We start from the raw sequence: 22,655 nt of genomic DNA on the forward strand, positions 1-22,655 counted from the left end.
TGTCTTTGTTTTTCAGCCTCACTCCTCAATCTTGCAGTCTCCAAGCGTTGTTCCTCAATTGTTGCTTTCATTGCTTCCATAGTGGCTGAGATACTTCTTTTCTCGGTGTGAATGTACGAACATCACGCCACCGTACTCCCGCTCCAAGTCCTCTCACTCGGTTACGCTTCTCTGGCCCAAGTACCTCTGCATAGATGTCTTCTCTAACTTGTGGAGTAATATTAACATTTAACTTCTTTCTCTCCTCTTCAGCCTTCTCCAAATCTTGCTGCATTCAAGCATGAAGTTAATTGGAAGTACATAATCTGGAATGTTGCAGCTTTATAAGCATATTGCATTTTCTGATACAACTTACAGTTTCTGAAATGCTAATAATATCAACAAGTAATCTGATTTGCAAAGATTGCATTTTCTGAAATGCTGCATTTCTGAAATCCTAATAATACTGCATTTTCTCCTTGTTTTTAGGCCCATTATTACTTGCAAACAAAGTCTAAACATACTCAAATAGCAATCAAACAGTTTGAAAGGAAAATTCATAAAACTATGCAATCATATGTCTAAACTATTAGTTATATTATGGACAGCAGATTGAATTAAAACAGTGCAATCATTCTACTAGTGTAAACATGAACAGCATTTGAACTTCATAAGAATTATATAACTTGATTCAACCATAGGCATCCACAATAGGAATATCTCAATTTCGATACTCACCACTGCTTTGGTAGATGCAGCATCAACATACTCATTTTGTTTTCCTTTCTTACGATGTGTCAACTTGAATATTTCCAACCTATCAGGTTCTTCCTCAACCCTATTCTCAACTTGCTGCTCTTCATAATGTACACATTATTCAAATCATTATCCATTTATAGGAAGCGTCATAATAAGTAAATGAACATTACAAAGCAAAAAACAAGAATCAAAACAATACTCACCCATTCATAAACAACCGCTAGAAAAGTCCTTGTGCCTGTACTGTGATGCATTACCCGCTGCGATCGATTACTTACATTTATGGCAGCCTTGGTCTGTTAAGGAATATACAAATATACAAATTAAATTATTTTGCTAGTTCATATGGATTCTATTCACATCTATATTATTTAATGTAATGTACACATTTGATTCATTACCTTAGTATCCTCATCATCTAAATGAGTAACAAATCTTATCCATTGATCTCTGTCAATGGCATTATCAGGCCTGCAAAAATGTTCTTCAGTCCCTTGATTGGGTAACCAATATAATTTCTTCAACTCTGACTTGTGATGCTTCCAGCGATCTGCAAGTTTTTCGAAGGCATATTTCTTGATTTCAGATTTTTTAGCAGCAGCTGCTTCATCCGTCCAATCAATTGTCCCATATTCCAACAAAGATATGTTATAACATATTACATATATGCTTTGTGAATGTATACTATGACAAAGTATGTAATTCCTGTAATTTTTTTGTTCCAATGTGTCATATTAGTAAATGCAAGACCGAAGATGAGAAGTCATGACTCTATACTTCTGCTATACTTGATCAAAAGTCATTACTCTTTGTAGCTTATTGACATAAAATCTGGGAAATCATCAATCTTGCCAATAACCTTTATTTAACACATGCACAGACCCTCTTTCAAAGTATTGTTTCTGAAGTAAACATAATGAGAAGAGCAGAACATTGAAAATGCTGATGACAAACAACATGGTAATTAATATTCAAAATTACTATAAACAAAACTGGTGCCAGACAAGTGGCACCAAGAAGACAACTAAGATGTCTGGAATAAAGTAGACAAATGAAAATGAAAAGAAGACAACTAAGATGTCTGTATTAAAGTAGACAACTAAGATGTCTGTATTACAGTAGACAAATGAACATGAAATCTTTCTTATATTGCCAGAAGTACCCAAAATTACCAAAAAAAAAAAGATTTTACATTTTTTCTGATTCAAAGCTATCTCATATGATACATAAACTTTCAAACATTGGTCTTATAAACTGATAGCGATTTCAGTAGTATATTCTTGACGTCAATAGGGTATAAATATGCTTTCATACCTCAATACATGTCCAAGCCCTTTGATGGTTGTCGTCCTTGTCAAAATGCCGCCAATCCTTGACATCAATAGGATACAATCCAGGGTCAGCCGCCAAACTACCAATGAAAAGGGAATACTGTGCACATTTTTCCCTTGGAGACACCGGTACTCCTTGTTTTCCCCACTTAACTCTTTCTCGCACTCCACGCTGACCCCATTTAATTACAGTTTTCCCTCTCCCTTTTTTTTTGTTACCCTCATTGGCTGCATTATTTCTGTTTTCAGTAGGAATTGTTTGCTCATTCACAAAAAGACGGCCAACATCTTGGGTTTCACTATCATCAAATTGGACACTTTCATGCATCGATGGTAGGGCATCACCATCCAACTGGAAATCCATGTTGTAATTGGACATATCTGTTATTATTTAGCACACATGTCAGATAAAATTAACATATTAATATCACCAATATGAACCACAAGTACTATAATCACACTTAAAACTTTTCTCTAGTTAAGATTATATGACCATATGAAAATATAATCTTATCAAATTGAGTACAATCTGAATGCACACCTACATTTCTCTTACACTTGTAGACTAAGCCTACATTTCTCTTCACTATAGAGCTTATGTCTTAAGAAAATAGTATCTAAAATCTCAGGCCATTTAGAATTCATTTGGACTGTCAAATAACTAACCGAAAATGTGTTGCAGATTTATTGTGAAATAAACCTGATACGGATAGCTGATTTCACAAAAGCATAACTATCTCAAATATATTCCGAAAACAGTGTTCTGAGTTTTGTTGGAAAGATGAGAATGTCTATGTTCAGTTTCTGGTCGACCAAAACAAGTTTGGACAAAGGAAAGTATTGAAATCAAACAGAAACATGGTGACAATTGCAGAATTTCCTGATGCAGACCCTCAACTTCGAAAAATCATAACGTACTCTAGAAAACTCATTTTCATGAGATTTCAATTCTGAAATGATCTTTAAGATGTCTACTGAAATGAAGACACCAACTTCAAATACCCAACTGAAACGTACAGTTTTTTGTAAAAAGTCAAGTCGGACAAAAACTCAGAAAAACTTATTTACTTTCAATACAGACCTCTGTTTTTATCCTCAAACTTAACCAATGAATCTTTAATGCATATTGTACGAAACTTTGAAGATATCAAGCTTACATTATAAGCTTTCAACACATGCAAATGGTTTCTAAAATGAAGGTCTAGATCAAACGATATGGTTGCTCAAAGTTTAACTAAATGATTATAATGCAGAAACTTGTTCTAGATTTCTCCAATGCCTACAAACTAATGTTTGAGGTTACTGCTCAGCGTAAGGTTGTTAAGCTGATGCATATAGGTTCTTTGATCACTCTAACATCTTATTGTTAAGACAAAATAAGAATTCTAACCCAAACAGCAACCTAAGAATTACTCAGGACACCCATTCTTATGGAACTAGTTCTCTAATAATCTTGATCTGTTCCTATGCTTGCACTCTGTTTGAAAGTCATTTAGGTTAGTAACTGGTCAGAAGCTTAAACCAATTTAGACAAGAACTAAGCTAAACGTAAGAACAAGAATAACAATTGAAATAGCTTATAGGACTCAGTTCACCTTTGAAATAGCTTTTGACGTACCGTATCTTAACTCCGCTGCATTGCATGGAGTTTGTAAGTCGGAAATGATGTCAATGTCTTTTCTTTTTGGTCCCCGGGAAAATTTGTTGTAGGAGAGGAGTTAGCTGCAAGAGCAGGGACTCTGTTGTACCATAAGTGTAAGCCGTATTAGTGGCCTATTTTAATTTGAGATCTTACTCCCCAGTAATCATAGACTACAGTCAACTATGCTCCCCAGTAATTAATTAATTATAGACTACAGTCAACTATGCTTGTAGTGCCTTTTCCTCATTTTTTTTCTCTCTCATGATTATGCAAAGATGTAATAATGCTAATAATGCCTATCCTCTCACTGATCTGTTGCAAGGCATTTGCATTCTCAATAGGTTTAGAGCACAATTATTGGTATAAATTACACAAAGCAAGATACACCATGGATTTGACTTCAATCTTGATGGCCGGAACTCATGCACATGCTCTATGCTTGTATAATCTTTGAGTTCATATATGCAATGCTAATCTCACAATCATGGGACACAGATTTAAGCTGCCTTGAATTTCTTGGGTTATCTTATATTAGAGGCTTGACTCCAGTCTCTCTAATATCTCTCTCACGTCTCATGTTTCTCTCTTCTATTTTCTTTTCCGATCGTAATTCTGTTTCTTCTTTCTCTTTTCCTCTAATCTCCTCTATTCTATCTTGATCTCTTTCCATGCAATGGAGTTGTGTGATATATTTATAAGCAACAAGGCTATTTCACGAAGTCCAAAAATATATTCATCACTTCCTCGATCCAGAAACACCCAATTTTTGTCCATATTGCTCAACTATTCAGCCGCTTTGATAGAGAATCACTGCATAATGAAAAAATCTATTAAAAAAAATGCATATGATGAATGAATCAACTATCGCCTTATATCTTATTTCCTAAGGTGTAGAACCTAACCCATTCGGAAATGACATATTATGTATATCTCTATGATCCCTAAATCGTCGGTACATATTATTGAAAAATTCGACAGCACTCTGCCTATGATCCTACATGTGCATGAACTTAATATGCACACCAGCAGGATCATAGGGTTGGCCGGTCGAATTTTCCAATAACATGTAACAACGAATGGGTATCATAGAATATACATAATACGTCATTACCAAACTGTCCAAAAATGGGACAATTTAAGGATTTGGCATGGAGGCCTCAAATTCCAATACCAAATCCTTAAACGAGTACTAAGTTTTTGTGCAATGCAAAGTATAAACATTCTAGGAAGATGAATGGTATAAATTTTTCAAAGAAAATCAATTGGTATAAAATTATACCTATATATTTTCTTTGAAAAATTTAAACCATACCACTCTAAGCATTGAAGTAGTAAATTCTAATCATTTATATATCACATACTAGCAAATCAATCAACCTATTTCACAACCACCAATTTATGATCATTTTAGTTTACATACACAAATCTAAAATAAGGATCCAAACAATAAATTTTTAAGAATATTGCTATTATTATCAATATCACAAAAATGAATAAACCATCAAACCTACTTGCAATATACATGATGAGATGGAGAGAAGTTGAAATACAAACCTGAAAAGAGAATCAACAGCAATAGGGAGCACAACATCAGCAGCTGGTTTGATGAGAAGAACAATGGCCAAGTTCTGCTTACAATTCGATCTGCTAATTATAAGCATAATTGCCACGGAAATCCGTGTGCAATACTTACACATTTGCAACTGATTTCCGTGTGTATTTACCTCGGTAACCACTAACTATCATATTAATTGTCAGTCGATTATTTACACGGAATTCCGTGTATAGTGTCATTTTTCACACGGAAATCTGTAGCAAATTGTTCTTTTCACACGGATATCTGTGTCTATATTTTTACATAGATATTCGTGCATTACTCATTTCACACAGAAATCTGTATCAAATACTTATCTCACATGGAAATCTGTCCCTCCATAATTCACATAACATAAAAAAATTAATGATTTCGAAATAAATTAATTTATAATACATACAGAAATCAGTGTGAAATGATTTTCACACAGAAATCCGTGTGAAATGTTTTAATTTTTACACAGATATCTGTTACTGTTGTTTATTCACACGGATTTCCGTTGATATTATTATTGTATAAATATTTGTGTGTTACTCATTTCACACAGAAATCTGTATCCAATATTTATTGTAACGGAAATCTGTCCCTCCATAATTCACATAACATAAAAAAATTAATGATTTTGAAATAGAATAATTTATAATACATACAGAAATCAGTGTGAAATGATTTTCACACAGAAATCCGTGTGAAATGTTTTAGTTTTTACACAGATATCTGTTACTGTTGTTTATTCACTCGGATTTCCGTTGATATTATTATTGTATAAATATTTGTGTGTTACTAATTTCACACAGAAATCTGTATCAAATACTTATTGTAACGGAAATCTGTCCCTCCATAATTCACATTTCCAACAAAATTAATGATTTTGAAATAAACTAATTTATAATACATACAGAAATCAGTGTGAAATGATTTTCACACAGATATCCATGTGAAAATGTTTTAGTTTTTACACAGATATCTGTTGCTATTGTTTATGCACACGGATTTCAGTTGATATTATTATTGTATAAATTATTGTGGGCCCGATTATGCTCATTTCACACGGATTTCTGTTAGTATTTGGATTTCACACGGATATCTGTGGCTTTTAACTACAGTAAATCCGTGTGTGTTGTTAGTTTGCTAGTAGTGGGAATTTATTTGTTCCTTAATGCCTAAAAATGCATGTATTCGAACCAATCAATCAAAATGAGTGATCGATGAATTGGAAACCATGGAAAACATTGCAGTAAAACTTTTGTTGGAGAAATTTTCAAAATATAAATTTTATTAAAAAAATGAAAAGGTATCATTTATGTTTGCACATTTTGGATTTGTTGAGTCAAGTAATATGATCAAAATTCAAATGATACAAATGAAAACGGTACCTTAAAATTTGAAGGGGTACATATAGTTCTATATAAATGAATCATTCTCTACAGAATGACACAATCCCAGAGAATCCTAAGAAAATCCCTAGAAGATCTAAGCCTCCAATATTCACCATTTTCATGTTTTCTTACACATAATACTACTAGAAACTAATAGGGCACAATTAGTTCCTAGTAACCTTGAGTCATCTTGTAAACCTTCTTTTGAGTGTTTAGGTTGGTTTTCGTGAGTACAAAACGAAAACCAACAATAGCGCGCATTGTGCTAGGCTTCATTATATCCTAAAGGCATATTTGATTATCCTCTTTGCGCACTTGATAGTGGGGCAAATAATGTCTTAAGTAAAGCGTTGCTACAACATATCTTAAAAACATAAACTCTCTCATAATCCATACCCACCACAAACTTGTTCTAACAACTTTTATCAAGACTGATCAAAAGTTAAATAAAGTACAAAACACCAATACTTTAGTTTACCTTGCATCCTTGTAGCTCAACTTGAGCTCCAAGTTTCCATTGTCACCTGTTCGTTTACCAAAAACTATTTGACTTACTAAACCCAACCACTTACTTTCTAACCAAAGTCATGGCGAACATCTTATTCTGTAGATTTAATTTATTCTTTCATCGGAATATATATATATATTCTTCATTTAAACCAGAATAAAATCTTTCTTTGCTGCTGCTGTGAGAAATATTTGATGTGTTTATGCTGGCTTTGCTTGTTGGCACTAAGAAACTAGTATTCTTATTAGTACGCTTTTCCTTTTGTATGATTGAAGATTACCAGTGGCTACAGGGAAAAGAAGAAACCATATGGGCAAGAGAAGTAGGTAGTACTATAAATATTATGGCATGCATGCAGTATTCTAATCAGCATAATTAATTGCCTTCCAATTTACTGCATAATCCCATTCACGCCAAAAGGGCAGTCAGTACTATTCTTCTGTACGTCGTAGTTCTTACACTAATATAGCAGACCCCTTTCCACAGCTTATTTAGTCTGGCGGCTTCCGAGGGCCAGAATGAACACATATAGACCTCCTGGAACATATCCCATTTGTTTAATTTTCAGGTACATGCTTCTCTTCCTATTTTTCACTTCAACTCTTTGGTCAACTTTATCTATATTGAAATAAAAAATTTGAAGTGAAATTTTAGTTATTTGAATTGATCTATAGGATGAACTTTCCACATGATGAGTGCCTGACCCCATAGCTTTGGTAAAGTTACTGAATCTGCTGGTTTTTGATAAGAAAGCTTGAAGTTGAATCCATTAACAGAATTGAAAAATTACAGAAGTCAAAGATACCATCAGAGAGAGTGAAAAAATAAAGCCTAAAAAGAAGAAAATGCACAAAGCCTTATATATCTCTCTCTACCCAGCTCAGCTACACATTTCTTCTAACAACCTTGCTAACTGAACCTCCAGATTTGTGACACGTGGCATTGCAATCTGATGAGAAAACTTGGTAAATGAACCTTGCTGACTTAAGAGTATTAACTCTCAACAGTTTTCCCGTCGAGATAAACAATTTAAATTCAAGTTACTCGTTTGACATTAGAGCATCTCCAACAATAGTGGGCGTCAGTTTGACTTGAATTCTTAGTTAGTAATATGTGGGACGATCATTAAACATTAAAAATACATACGTGAATATATAATTCGGTAATTTTTAATAAAAAAAATACTTTGAAAAATTCGTCCATAAAATATGAAAACGAAAAATTAGAAAATTTTATACGTACGTGCTTAAAATGAAATGTAATAAAATACCTTATATTTTGTTTTTTTGTCTTGTGTTTTCATTACATTTCATTTTTAACTAAAAATTTTGTTTTCATTACATTTCGTGTTTAAAATGAAATGTAATGAAAAATATGGTCTTTTGATATATTTTTTGAATCAAACCCAAATTGGGTGTCAATATATTTCATCACAAGTCAGAATAGGCCGTTACATACCCTTCCACTGCTATTGAAGGACATAGACAGACAAGAAGCTAGTGGTAGTACCCACAGTGGTACATAGAAATAAACATACTCATTATACAAATAAATACGTAGAAATAATGGGGATCCTCTATTGGTACTACGCCGGAGGAGCTAGAAATCTAGTTTCCTAATACAAGGAAAATTATTATAATTAAACAAAAAACTAAAAACATAGGGTTGGGCCAAAGGCCAAAACCCTAGCCCAAATTAACAATGGACTAGGGCAGAACCCCAGCTCAAACTTTAGGCCCAACAGGGTCACCAAGGAGATTCACCCAGGCCCATCATCTTGGTTTGGACCAGTCCACCGGCTCCTCCCAGCCCCGTCGTACACCCCAGTCTGGCCACATTCCGGCCAAACCACGTCGCCGCGTTGCCACAATTTGCCCCACAACACCATCCCCTCGATTCAAATCGTAGAGCCACGCCGCCACCACAGCCTGCATCACCCTGGAACACCATCCCCGATTAGGAATGGCAATGGGGCGGATTGGGGAAGGGGATTACAATACCATCCCCATCCCCGAGGTCATCCTCCACCCTCATCCCCACCCCAATCCCCAATAAAAAATATATTGGAGATTCCCCGTCCCCATCCGCACTGGGACTACGCCTCCAAACCCGCCCCAAATCCCCAATAAGAATTTAATAAATAAACTATTTTTTTTCTCTTATTGTCTTTTTTAAAATCAAAATCTACAACAAATAAAATTAAAACATAATTAAATTCATAAATTATAATTCAGTGAGTTAAGTCAAAACATCATTAAGGCGAAAGCGTAGCTATGAAAGTAAAGTAGTAAATGTATATATTTGTGATTTATATTATAAAAAATAAATTAATATATATATATATAAATTAAATATATTATATATTATTGGGCAGGGTTTGGGGATGGGAATCACAATATATATCATCCCCGCCCCATTCCCAATCTTAGATAAAGGGGATTGTGGATCCCCAATTCCCCATCCCCATTCCCCATTTGTCCCCAAATTCTCCCCCCATTAGGGGCGTGTATCCAATGGAGCTCCGCCCCGCTGGGGATTTTTGCCATCCATATCCCCGATCTAGGCTTGGCAATCCCCACCACCATCGATCAATACCCATGGCGTCATCGATCCAAGAAGCCATCAACGGGGATCGAAAGTCGACCTGTACCGCAAGACCACCACCTTTGTCACCATCCCAGCCAAATTAAACCATTTGAAAAACCCGAGAGAATCCCTTACACGAAGTCCTATGGGCGGTAGATTTCTCGTCCGGCAGCAAACCCCAAGACGGCAGCGAGGCCAGAAGCCAGTCCGAGTGTCGCCAGACGAGAACAATTCTGCAAACAGAGAGGTCGGCCTAGGGTTTCTCAAGGGAGAGAGATCAGAGCACTTTACCAGATAGTCTAATGATGCATTTATTGTGTGAGCGATTTTACATGTTGTGTCAAGCTGTGTTGTCTTGTCTTTTGATAAAATAGAAGTTTTATTTTAACTAACATATATCAAAAGACCAACAAGACAATAAAATCAACATATTATACCTTATTCTATAATTAAAACCTCTAAGACATATAGAAACACATAAGCAAATAAAAATTAAATACAATTAAAATTAAGTTAAAACTCAAAGAAATTAAAAAATATCAAGAAGAAATTAAACACATATAGGAATTAAAGTCTAGTTACAGTAACAATGTTTTAGTGCTTGACGTACAGCCTATAATAGAAATTATTTTTTGATAGGAACTGACCCCCTTTAATATAAAATTTTAACTAATTATTTTATCTCGATTCGGTTCGATTTATATTGGTTTATTATAAGCACTACCCAAAAACCGCACTGCAAGTCTCGATTCGGTTTGGTTTCGGTTAAACTTTTAGCGGTCTAGTTTAATTTTTGGTTTTCGATTCCTCCAATTCGTGAGGGTATTTTCAATTTTATACTCAAATATTAAATTTTGTTAATTTTATACCCGATGGATTAAATACAATTTACTCTGTGAATTATAAGTGAATTTTCAGTTTACACCTAAATATCAAATTTTGTCAATTTTTTGTAACCAACATTTGCTTCCATTGGGATTTTTATACCTACACACACATATGACATATATATATATATATATATATATATATTTTTTTTTTTTTTTTGAGATAATGGAAATCCATTGATAATCGCATGCCAAGAAGGCCATTACATACCCATCCGCTGACACATAATAATGGTCGAACAAGAATTCGTGGAGGGGCCACAGTGGTACATAGGATAGACCAACTATATTCGAACTTATTGCTCATATATCTAAAATGAGCCTATAACTATGACATAATCTAATACACAATGTATAGGCATAGAAACATAAAAGAAAGCCAATGTCACTTATGTCAAACATAAGCGAGGCTGTTTGAATCCACCCTCCAGGATCCCAAATACGATACCCTGAAGAAATCAGGCCCAACCTTGTAGTCCAAAAACCAGGCCCTTAGCCAATTGGGCCTCCAGCCCCCTTTGGGCTTCCAATCTTGTATGGGCCCCTGAACAGATTTTGGCACCCAACCAGAACTGGGCACCACTGCCTTTCTATCACCGGCGTTTGTCCCGTTCGCTGCCACCATAGCCGTCATGCAACACTCATGACTATCAGACCCCATTGGTGAGCCCGCAGATCGATACCTTGAGACCACTGTCTTCCGTATCAGATCGACAGTAGCAACCAGTTCTAATCGCAGACCCGAATAGGTAAGCCCCTGATCTGCACGTAAGTTTTCCGTCAGCGATAGAAATAGGTCATGGAGGAGGTGATCATCCCCTGATCTCGCTGTGTATTCTCCTCCACCAAGTCTCAGATCCGGTTTGAGTCGAGCCCGACATGGGCGAATCCAGAAATCCGTCTCTCCGGCAAGGCCCACCAAACCAGCCTTCAGTCGCTTCCTGCCTGGCAGTAATTTGACCGGATTTTCTGCTATCACACGCGATAGCCTAGGAAAGGCAAAACCCCCAAACTCATCTCGATAATTCTGAAAGATTAGAACAATCGATTGGACATGCGTCGCCCAAAGTCGGTGTTGAATTGCTGTAAAGAGACAGCGAGAGGCAGAGACAGTAGATCTGCGTGGTGTTGGCACCGTGTTCCAATGATAGAGTCCCAAGCCGTGGGGGCAAGGGTTTAGCAGAGAGAGAGAGAGGCGGAAGGCCCTCATATTTTCTTGCAATCTTGCCCTTATGACATATGTATATATGTTAGTAACACCGTTAAATAAATTAGTTATCCACTGTTATGTACTATTGTGTGCCTACCAATCTGTCGATTAATATGTCACGCAGATAAAAAGAATCAACTTTTGAATTAACGTTGGCACATAACAATCCATGTCAGCGAATAGCTGATTTATTTGACAGTATTACTAATTGAGGTATGGAAATGCAAACAAAAAAACATCGGGTATTAAATTGCAAAATTTGACACTTAGGCATGAGAATTCCCTTATAATTCGAGAAGTGAATTATATTTTGTGTCCTTGACCTAAAACACCAAAATTAGCCAAAGCTATCTCACTTACCCCAACAACAGATTTTTATTCCCTCTTACTCAATTTAAATTAAATTGACATTTTTGCCTAATTAAAAAATTACATCGATGCCTCCCCCCTTCTCTCTCTCTCTCTCTCTCTCTCTCTCTCTCTGATGAAAGAGCTTGTCGAGAAAGATGACGTGTCGAGTACCAAACCACTGAGGCTGCACATCACTGTCGTCGTGCCGGAGGAGTACGCCATCGAGTTTAGAGAGAATTTGTTGCAGTTCGCTCATGAAATCCGGTCACCGCTGTCGAGATCAGATTTGAAATCGAGTTCCATTCCCCGACTCCTCCAATTCCGATCGACAAAGCCCAACCCCGAATCTGAACCCAACGCCTCCAATTCTGGTTAGCTCCACGACGGAGGCTCCGATTGCTAACGTTCCTTGATCTCAGACCAGTTCCCGGAAACCACGTACCCAGTCCATCACCTTGTTTCGAGTGGACACGAGAAGCTTTATAGACTGATGCCGAGATTGGAGATGATCGGAATTTACAGGTGGTGGTGAGAAGATCAGCGACGTCGTCGTTCATGTCTCACGGTTGAACTCCCAAATCAATTTCTTTTTTTTCTTTTTTTTCTTTTTTTTAAGTAATGGGGCAGAAGGAAAGAAAAAAAAAAACAAGTTTTGAATGTCTATTGGAGGGCAATAGACGTTTTGAATTGATATAATTTCTTCGTTTGTTTTTCTTTAATCAAAATTTTATTTGTCTAATTTTAGGAAATTAGTTCCCATTACGGCGACCGAAAGTTCTATTGGGGGCAATATACTTCTATTAAGGGGCAATAGATGTTTATTGGGGGCAATAAACTTTTCCGGCGACCCATGAAATCTCCAACGACCTCTTTGGGGACCTCCGGCGAGGTTTTCAGAAAAGTCCTGTGGGCGGCGACCGGTGACCGGATTCCCGGGGAAATTGGCCTGAATCCGGTTACCGGTGACCGGATTCCGACGAAAGTTGGCCAGATTCCGGCGAAGTCTCCTATGGTTTCTCTCTCTCTTTTTAAGTAACAAAGAGGTGAGGGTAAAATAGTCTAAAATTTAAAAAAAAAAAAAAAAAAAACTTAATAGAGTATTAGGGAAAACTTCCTTACAGTGTTTTGGGTAAGAAGGAATTAAAAAATTTTAATGAGGTAAGTGGGCAAAAAATCCCTAGAAATGGAGTAAATGTACAAAAACCCTTATATTTTATCCCAAAAATATTGCATGGTAATCATCACTTCTCTAATGAGACTAGTGATACAAAACGGTAAATTAGAGTAACATATATGCTTGATTCAATCAGTGATTGGTTATAATATATATATATATATATATATATATATATGTATATGTGTGTGTGTGTTTGATTCATTCAGTGGTTTGAATCTTGCAACTTGTTTCAGCATATATAATTTCAAGGCAACTAATTAATTAGATCGATCATACCAGTGGAAACATCGTCATGGCAGATAAAAGTGACATAGAGCATGGTATTATTGAAGATGAATGTATAGAAGATCCGGTTCTTATAGACGATGAAGGTACTGTTGGAGAACTGGAAAAACACCTAGCAGCAAAGTTTCGCCACGATTCACCGTTGCCTATCTCGTGTTGTATCTTCAGAGTTCCTGAGGTGGTCTGGAGACAAAACAAAGAAGCATATGAACCTGATATTGTCTCAATCGGACCCTTTCACCGAGGAGGCAAAAGTGCGGGATTCCAATTCATGGAAAATATGAAACAATGGTACTTGCAAGGCCTTTTGTTGCGAACGAATACAAGTTTGGGAAGCTTGATCAAAAGCATTATGAAGTTCGATAAACAAGCTCGTGATTGCTATGCAGAACAATTCCATCATCTTAACCAAATCGACTTCGTTGAAATGCTGATAGTTGATGGTTGCTTCCTAGTAGAACTTTTTCGAAAGGTATATTCCATCGATCTTCAAGATAAGAACGATCCCATTTTCAATGTGGACAGCATGCTTGAATGCCTATACCATGATCTTATGCTTCTAGAAAATCAGCTACCTTGGTTTGTGCTAGAGTGTTTGTATAACCTAACTCGCAGTAGTACTCAAAGGAAGCCTAACCTCTCCCTAACCGACCTACTGTGCAACTTCTTCAGACAGTCGATGCTTAATGACAACATTTTCAACCATAACCGCAATTTCTCCCGTCAAATTTTGCACATAATTGATATGCTAAGAATGTTCATGGTTGTCCCATTTAAAGACTCTTTAGACAAATATGAGTACCAGGATGAACAGGATGAAGATTACTATGAGTCCAAGGACAATATAGAGTTGCTGCAAGGGATTCCTAGTGCAACTGATCTTTCAAAGGCAGGTATCAAATTCACATGCAAGTGGGATTCCATAATGAACATACAATTCAAAAATAGCGTGTTTAATATCCCGCCATTGGTGATTGAGGAGAGGATGAGACCTTTATTCAGGAATGTGATTGCCTTTGAGCAGTGCTACTATAATTGTCAGCACAAGATAACGTCATATGCGGTTTTAATGGACAACCTTATTGAAACCAGTGAGAATGTCGAATTCCTTTGCAAAGAAGGAATACTAGCAACCAGTTTGAGTCATGAAGATGCATCCCAATTCTTTAAACAGCTTCACACAGACACCACCATCATTGAGTTCTACTACAAGGGATTCTGCAACGATGTCAATGAGTATCACGATGCTGAACTGAAGAAGTTTATTCCAAAAGCGAAATGGAAGAAGTGGATTGAAGCATTCATGAGTGACTATTGTGATACACCATGGACAGTAATGTCATTGGTTGCAGCCTTCATCCTCCTGGTTCTCACCTTTTTACAGACCGTTTATACAATTCAACAATACTATCATTAATAGTGTTTTATGTGAAAATAAAAATAAAAATAAAGGCCTGGAGGCTAAGCCATAAGCAGGGCCGGTCCTGAGATTCTAACGGCCTGAGGCGAAGAATTAAAATGTGGCCTACCAGATTTATATATACGTGTGTGTATTTTTTAATTTTTTTTTGCACCAAATAATAGTACAAAATCATGTATTATATGTATATTTAATCCTACATAAATTTCTGAAATACGTAAAAAAAAAAAACCAAAAAAAAAATACTTGAAAGGGAGATGCAAGGTACGAACTGGGCCCAAGGAATGACTTAACTAATTGAAAAATTAAACAAAAAGAAGTGAAAGAGAAGCAACATTCGAACCTTGGTTGGTGGGAATAAGAAATAATGTCAATTCCGCTAGCGCAAAGCATCAACATGTGCTTGAGAAGGCACAAAATATATATATACTAAAATATAACATATATGTAGAATTAAATTACCCGAGGCTCCCAGGAACCGGTGGCCTGAGACGGCTGCCTCAGGTGGCAGCCCTCAGGGATGGCCCTGCCATAAGTTAGGTAGCTTAATTTGTAATACGGTTTCTTCACTTCTCGTTTTTTTTCGGAAGGGCTTCTTCACTACCTGTTATGCATATAAATCCTTGTACTAAAGAGAAATTCTTAGGTAGGGGCTTCCCCACCACATGGATATAGGGCACGCCAATCAGATAGCAGAATTTTTTTTCTTTGTTCCGAAACTGCTCCTGTTTTTAAAAATGCAATACCCAAAAGACCCCTCTGCTGGGGGTTGATTGGTCAGGCCTATATCCACGTGGTGTGGGTGTCCCACGCAAATCTCTCTCTCTCTCTCTGTACTAAAATAAGGCTTACATAAATATCTCCAAAGTCCAAACCATTTTGGACAAAAATATTTTCTTATTTATAATAATATATAAATGGCTAGAGCCGTTTTGGTTTTTTGGGCCTTTTTTGAGGGGTAAGTTGGGGCCTAAGGCCCAAAGTAAAACATCAAAATAGAACGGACGCATCAAGTAGAAGTTGCTTACAATGAAGGGCATATAAAACCAACCCTAGCTTTAGGAAAAGAGCACAGCAGCAACAAAACGACAGAGGTGGTTAATCTCATAACTCTTTCTTTTTTGTAAAAGTTTGAGACACATGAGCTTTAGTTTTTTGACCTTTTAGAAAGAGCATTAAACATGACGCACAGGGCCGGCCTTGACGCTGGGCAGCCTTGGCGATCGCCCAGGGCTGCAATATCAAGGGGGCACAAAGTTTTGATCAACTCGTACATGTTTTATATATTGGAGGCACATTTATATATGTTGTGTTTGGGTTCAACAGCTGAAACAAATCAAAGACGATGAATAAAATAGTAAACCAACTAACCAAAAGAAAAATTTCTTGAAACAAATATTTTTCATTCTAGTCTCTCAACTCCCAAGGCAGACCCAACTTCCTCTCTCTCTCTCTCTCTCTCTCTTACCAAAAGACAAAGAAAACGTCTCTTCATATTCTCCCCTCCTCCACTATGGGATCTAATCTCTCATCTTTTTCTTATTTTTTTTCTTTTCCTGCACAAGCCGTCAAATGTCAAACTTTAGAAGGATAGTTTGAAGTAAAGAGTGGTACGTATTCTCATCTAATTTTAATTAAGAAATCTTTTAAATGTATAAACCCTCAACTAATTTGTGTTATGTTTCCAATTTTAGAGGAATTTTTGCTATTGGCAAAATTAGCACTTGAGACTGCAGATTTGTATGGAAGGCATTATTTTGATTCTATTTTGGTTAGGAAGGAATTACGGCTTTTTTTCCCTTTATGTGGATTAATGAGCTACTCCCTACTAGACTTAAGTTTGATTTCTTTTTGGAGAACTCAATTCTTGAAGACTCATTTTTTTTTTCTTTCTCTTTTTCATTTCTTTGTGTTGATGAATATGTAAGAGGGACTTCTGTTACTTTTCGCCCATGGCCTTGAAAAACTCAGGACGGGCCCTGATGACGCAGTCGGAGTAATCTGAGTTTACAAACTATAAATTATCTTTCTTATAAATCTGGAGTTGACCAAAGAATTAGAGAAAGAGAGTTTCTATTGGGACCTCCAAATCTGCTCACTTGACCTCACTCTATTATGAATTATTAAATGACATATATAACCTATTATAAAATGACTTTTAAGGACAATAATTATACCAAAAAAAATATTATATTTATTTTATGTAGACTTTCCAATTCAATAATAATAGATTGTATTCCTTATTATTTTCCTTATCTATTTTCATTTTCCAATTTCACTACATACTCATTACAGTATTTATATATATTTAATAAGAATTAAAAATATGATTAAGATCTTGTGACATAAAAATATATGATATATATGTTGAACACATATTGGTGAGGGAAAACAAAATAAATCATTTTATGATTTATGACCTAAATCTAAAACAATCCATTATATTTGCAAAAAAAAAAAAAAACAAAGTATTTAAATAATTAATCATGTGGTACAAAAAATACAGAAAAAAATAAATAAACATTAAAAAACGAATGATTTTTTTTGTTTGAGAATAAAAACAAATAATTTTTTTTTTGCACAACTAAAATAGAAAAAAAAAACTAATAGTTCATGGCATTTTCTTATTGATTAGACATTAATTTTTGAAACTCAAGTTTGATTAAGAAATGTATATTTAGTTAAGATTTATAGAATGATTAAATCATTGAAATGACTAAATTTTTTATTTTAAAGATAATAATTTATTTGCAAATTATATGAGCAAGGTTATTTGAGGAAGTTTAGTGAGGTTTAATGAGTAAATTTAGTATTTGAAAATTTGATGAGAGGTGTAAAAAGCATAGAGGTCAAGTGAGTAAATTTAGAGGTTCCAATAGAAAAACTCTTAGAGAAAACTCTAAATTTGATTGAAAATAATATGATAGATAGATGTCTGTAGCTGTAATATGAAAATAGAGTTTTTCTATTGGAACCTCCAAATTTACTCACTTGACCTTCTTGCTTTTTACACCTCTTATCAAATTTTCAAATACTAAATTTACTCACTAAACCTCACTCAAGTTCCTGAAATAACCTCACTCATATAATTTGCAAACAAACTATTAATTACATATTCATTCCTTAACCAGATTACATAAATCTCTTATCTAATAAAAAAGAAACTCAAACACAAGGTATTGGGCTTTAAAAATTAATTTCTAATAAAAAAGAATTGTTTTTTTTTCTTGTAGATGTGCAAAAAAAAATGAAGAGTAATTTTTCTTAATGTTTAATTATTTTCTCTATTTTCTGTACCTCATGATTAATTATTTAATAGTTTTTTTTTTACTGCTAGCTCCTTTTTTTTTTTTTTTTTATAAATATAATGAATAGACTGGGATTTAGGTCATAAAATGATTTCTTTTGTTATCCTTCACCAATATGTGTTCAACATATATGATGATAGGAATTTTTATGTCACATGATCTTGATTATAGTTTTAATTCTTATTAAATATATATAAATGCTTTACTGAGTATGTAGTGAAATTGAAAAATGAAAATAGATAAGGAAAATAATAAAGAATGCAATATAATATTATTGAATTGGAAAGTCTAGAGAAATTAAATATAATATTTTTTTGTGTATAATTATTGTCCTTAATAGTCATTTTATAAGAGGTTATATATGTCATTTAATAATTCATAATAGAGTGAGGTTAACTGAGCAGATTTGGAGGTCCCAATAGAAACTATAAAAAAGCCCACGGATTAAATTAAAATAAATCCAAAACTAACTAGAGAACTTAAAAGAGTAGTGCTACATATCACAATTTTTTTTACCAAATATGAATACAAAATGATGTGGCCACATCAACACTCTTTTTTACAAATCTTAATGACATGGATTCTTAAAAATAATTACAAAATACAATTATTTTCTTATAAATATTTTAAAAAACAAAAACCCTAATTCACCGGCCTCTATGAGTTTCTTCTAAACCTTTATTTGTAAGTTCTTTAATTATTGCTTGAAACATAGGTATCTGACAAGATTAAAATCTCAAAATCCTTCCAGTATCAAATTCGGAAACAATGTTCCTCCAATTTGGTTGCGAGAAAGTAATCTAAATCAAGAGGAATTTGACCCCAAAATCACCTTGGAACTCAGAAGAATACCAGAAATTCCAGCATCATAGATATAATTCTTTGAAGCCATGCAGCCCCATCTTGCAAGATTCTAAACTTATCTTACGGAATTGAAAAGGTGGAACCCATCTAGGATCAAAGTTCAAAATAAATGAGTCGTAGTAGCAAATGAATTATTGATGTATGGAATTAATAAGGATACATATCACAGCAGCAATTGATTGGAGTAGCAATGGAATGCTTCTTTCTGGGAAAGTTCATTCATTTATCTTGAATTTATTTTCTATTTATCACTTTAGTTTTATTTTATTAGAAAAGATAAACAAATAATAAATCCACTAAGGCAAAAACTCCATGTAATCAATGATGTGGCACATGCCACATCATTTGGTAATTAGTCTTGGTATAATTTTTTGGGATCTCAAGCATTTTCCAACTTAAAATTCGGCAGAAATAATAAAATGCAGTTTTGAGCTCTGAAACAATTTTAGAAGTCCGAAAAAGCCCATAGATTATGGCAAAGCAACAACTTTGACTCCTTGCGATGTTCCCTTCTCAAAAATGTATAATAATTAGCATTCTGACATCGAACGCCAAATCTGCGATGTTCCTTTTTTACTCTTTGCATAATCAATCTGCTCTTCAATCATTTCAGCCATATGTTCTACATCAACACATCAACACATTAGTTTAATAAGCAAAATGACATTACATAACTACTCGCTATTAATCAGGTGATGCATAAGGGAAAGCAAAGTAATTAAAGACAGAGAGTAATTTTTCACATAAACCAATAGTAGACTCATTGGACTCTTCACACTTATGGACTTTGAGAATAGCTTAAGGGTATCACCTTATCAGAATGCGAATTATGACTTCATAGTCCATCCTAGGTCCTAATCCCATAGGCAAAATAATGAATAACCAGACTCGACAAAAAAGAAGTGTAAGGCATAGGGCTGGGCATTTAAGCTAGAAAACCCGTAGATCAGAACCGGCCGGTCAAAGCCCGACCCGTTCGGGCTGGGCCCAATTTTTTTTTTATCAAAACGGTTTGGGCCCAGGCCTTATACTTCAAATTTGAAAAAGCTCGTCGTATTAAAAATAGACAGATGTCCATGTATTATTGGTCTTAATATAGAGCACAAATTCCTTATCATAGGATCAGACATACAAGATTCTACTCCACTCAAATATCTAAAAACCTAGTCTTACAGCCTCACTTCTAATTAACTCAATCTGAAGTTAAGTTGTTCAGAACTTCATAGCCGCCTCCTCCTTTCTCCCTCTTCCTCCGCCATAGCCGTGAGGCACTAACGCTGAGTTGTCGTGAGCCCATGACGCTGAGACGCCGAGGACTGATCTCTCTCTCTCTCTCTCTCTCTCTCTCTCTCTCTCTCTCTCTCTCTCTCTCTCTCTCTCTCTCTCTCTCTCTCTCTCTCTCTCTCTCTCTCTCTCTTCACTTCACCTGCATGGGCGCACGGCTGCATAGCTCTCTCTCACAGGCCATATCCGACGCAAACGAGACTGCAAGGCCACCTCCTTTTTCCTCCCTCATGGGCCTCCTTCTTCCTCCCTCACGGATCTTTCTGGCTTTCTGCGCCCGCAATTCGACGTCTCCTCTACAACTCCACGTCGATTTCTCTATGCAATTACCCAATCACCACGCATCTTCTTCTCTACAACTCCACATCGATTTCTCAATTCTCGATCTGGGTTTCCTTTCACACGGGTCGTCTCTCTCTATCTTCCACTTCACCATTCAATTACGTTCAATTCTAGTTTTCCTTCACAAATTTCACATCTATTTAGTCTCTCTTGGGTAAATTTCGTTGCTATCAGATTCAAACATTGATGGGTTTCTCAGTTTAATGACAAATTTGATTTCTTTTTCAGTTTTTTGTGCTTATTTGGTTTGTAGCTAAACTGGGATTTGTGCTTATGTTCAGTTCATTACAAACATGCTTGTGAGTTGTGGTTTCTGGAAATTGATCTTAATATAGCTTGTACTATGTGATTGCAGCATGGCTACTGATGGGAAGGCTATTATTTCACCGTCGACAGCTCCAGTTGAACTTCAACATGTTGAATTGAATGGAATCTGGATTATATATATGTGGGCAGATAGCAAAGAATAAAGTTGGTATTTGGGCCCGAAAGCCAATAAACCCAGCCTGAAAGAAAACTGGCTGGTCCCGGGCCTGTCCCTGTAGGTGCCAAAACGGGCTTTAGGCCCAAACCGTAAAAAACTGGCCGGTTCCAGACCCAGTGAAATTTTAGTTGGACCCGGCCCGTGCCCAGCCCTACTAAGGCATAATGACATCCATTACAACCAAAGAAGATGACAAACTACCCAATAAAACAGAAATTTGAATGAGAACTTTCTTTCACCGTTGTTTTTTCAAAGTTATTTTCTTGTTTCTCAATTTTAGATTGATAAAATTATGTTATATAATATGAAAATATTTTCTTTATTTTTAGTATTAAGGAGAGGAGATTTGACATTAAAATTCATTTACATATGTGAAGAAAAATATTATTAAATGAATTAGGTCTTGTCAAATAATGCTTTAACTTGTTCAAGGCTTATCGCATAATAGGGTTATGTTTTTCTCTCTATTCTTCACATAAGAGAGTTCTCTCGATGGCTACTAGCTCTGGCTGGTGGCGATCTTGCACCTGTGATCGAGAAGGATGGTCTCTTATCTCTCTTTCGTCTTTTCCTCGAGGGTAATAGCGAGCACGCTCGCCGCCTCTCCGTGTTCATTGGTTGCGGCCTCTTTGCTCTGACTATTTTTGCGGTTGGTGATGGGAGGGTCTTCTATCCATGTCAGATTGTTGGTCCTCAGGTTGGGATGACCGGAGGAAGTTTGATTTTTGGGACGGCATGGTCAGCAATGCCCATATATTTATGGAAGCCAGATGATGATGGCGGTGGCTGGTCGGATCCGGGTAGACTGGGTCAAGTGCTTTGGTCCTCTACTTGTGACGGCGGCATTGATGCTGACGGCTGGGATACATTTTGTTTTGCGACTAAGCCTGGCGATATGTACGGCGATGGATGCGGTGGTGACCAAGTTGGCCGAGATGACGACCGGGAGAAGGTTGGCCGAGATATGGCGCCGGGTTTGGTCCTCAACGGCGGCAACTGTGTTTAGCTCGAGGTGGAGGATGTCCAAGCTTAGGCTTGTCCTAATTGGGCTGTGTGGGTTGTTACCAAGAAGATGGCTACTAGGGTTGCTCAGAGCTGGCATTTTTGGGCTCCTGTGTGGGCATCCTTGGTCTTAGTGTCGGCCTGGTTAGAATGGGCTCATATATTTTTTAAGTGTGTATTTTTTATTTTAGGTTTGGGCACTCATCCTTTTTTACGAAATGATGATGGGCTTTTTGTGTTCTTTTTTTTAGTGGGGAAGATTG

General features: G+C 36.0%; 1 protein-coding gene across 1 annotated transcript; it reads right to left on the reverse strand.

The window, feature by feature from the left end:
- Positions 1–1,224: 1,224 nt before the first annotated feature.
- LOC121049265 lies at positions 1,225–3,777 on the reverse strand. The gene is made up of 4 exons (XM_040505960.1): positions 3,665–3,777; positions 2,053–2,450; positions 1,270–1,367; positions 1,225–1,231 (listed from the first exon to the last, which is right to left on the reverse strand). Exons 1-4 carry the CDS (start codon positions 3,711–3,713, stop codon positions 1,225–1,227), a joined length of 552 nt encoding a protein of 183 aa, XP_040361894.1. The 5' UTR covers positions 3,714–3,777.
- Between the last annotated feature and the right edge of the window lie 18,878 nt (positions 3,778–22,655).

The sequence above is a fragment of the Rosa chinensis genome, chromosome 5 (genome assembly GCF_002994745.2).
Source record: "Rosa chinensis cultivar Old Blush chromosome 5, RchiOBHm-V2, whole genome shotgun sequence".
Lineage (NCBI taxonomy): Eukaryota > Viridiplantae > Streptophyta > Magnoliopsida > Rosales > Rosaceae > Rosa > Rosa chinensis.

Coding starts and splice junctions, on each gene's coding strand:
- LOC121049265 (XM_040505960.1), bottom strand. CDS start 3,713: ATGCAATGCAGCGGAGTTAAGATACGGTACGTCAAAAGCTATTTCAAA. Junction 2,451..3,664: donor CGTCAAAAGCTATTTCAAAG/GTGAACTGAGTC, acceptor AAATAATAACAG/ATATGTCCAATTACAACATG. Junction 1,368..2,052: donor GGGCTTGGACATGTATTGAG/GTATGAAAGCAT, acceptor TTGTTGGAATAT/GGGACAATTGATTGGACGGA.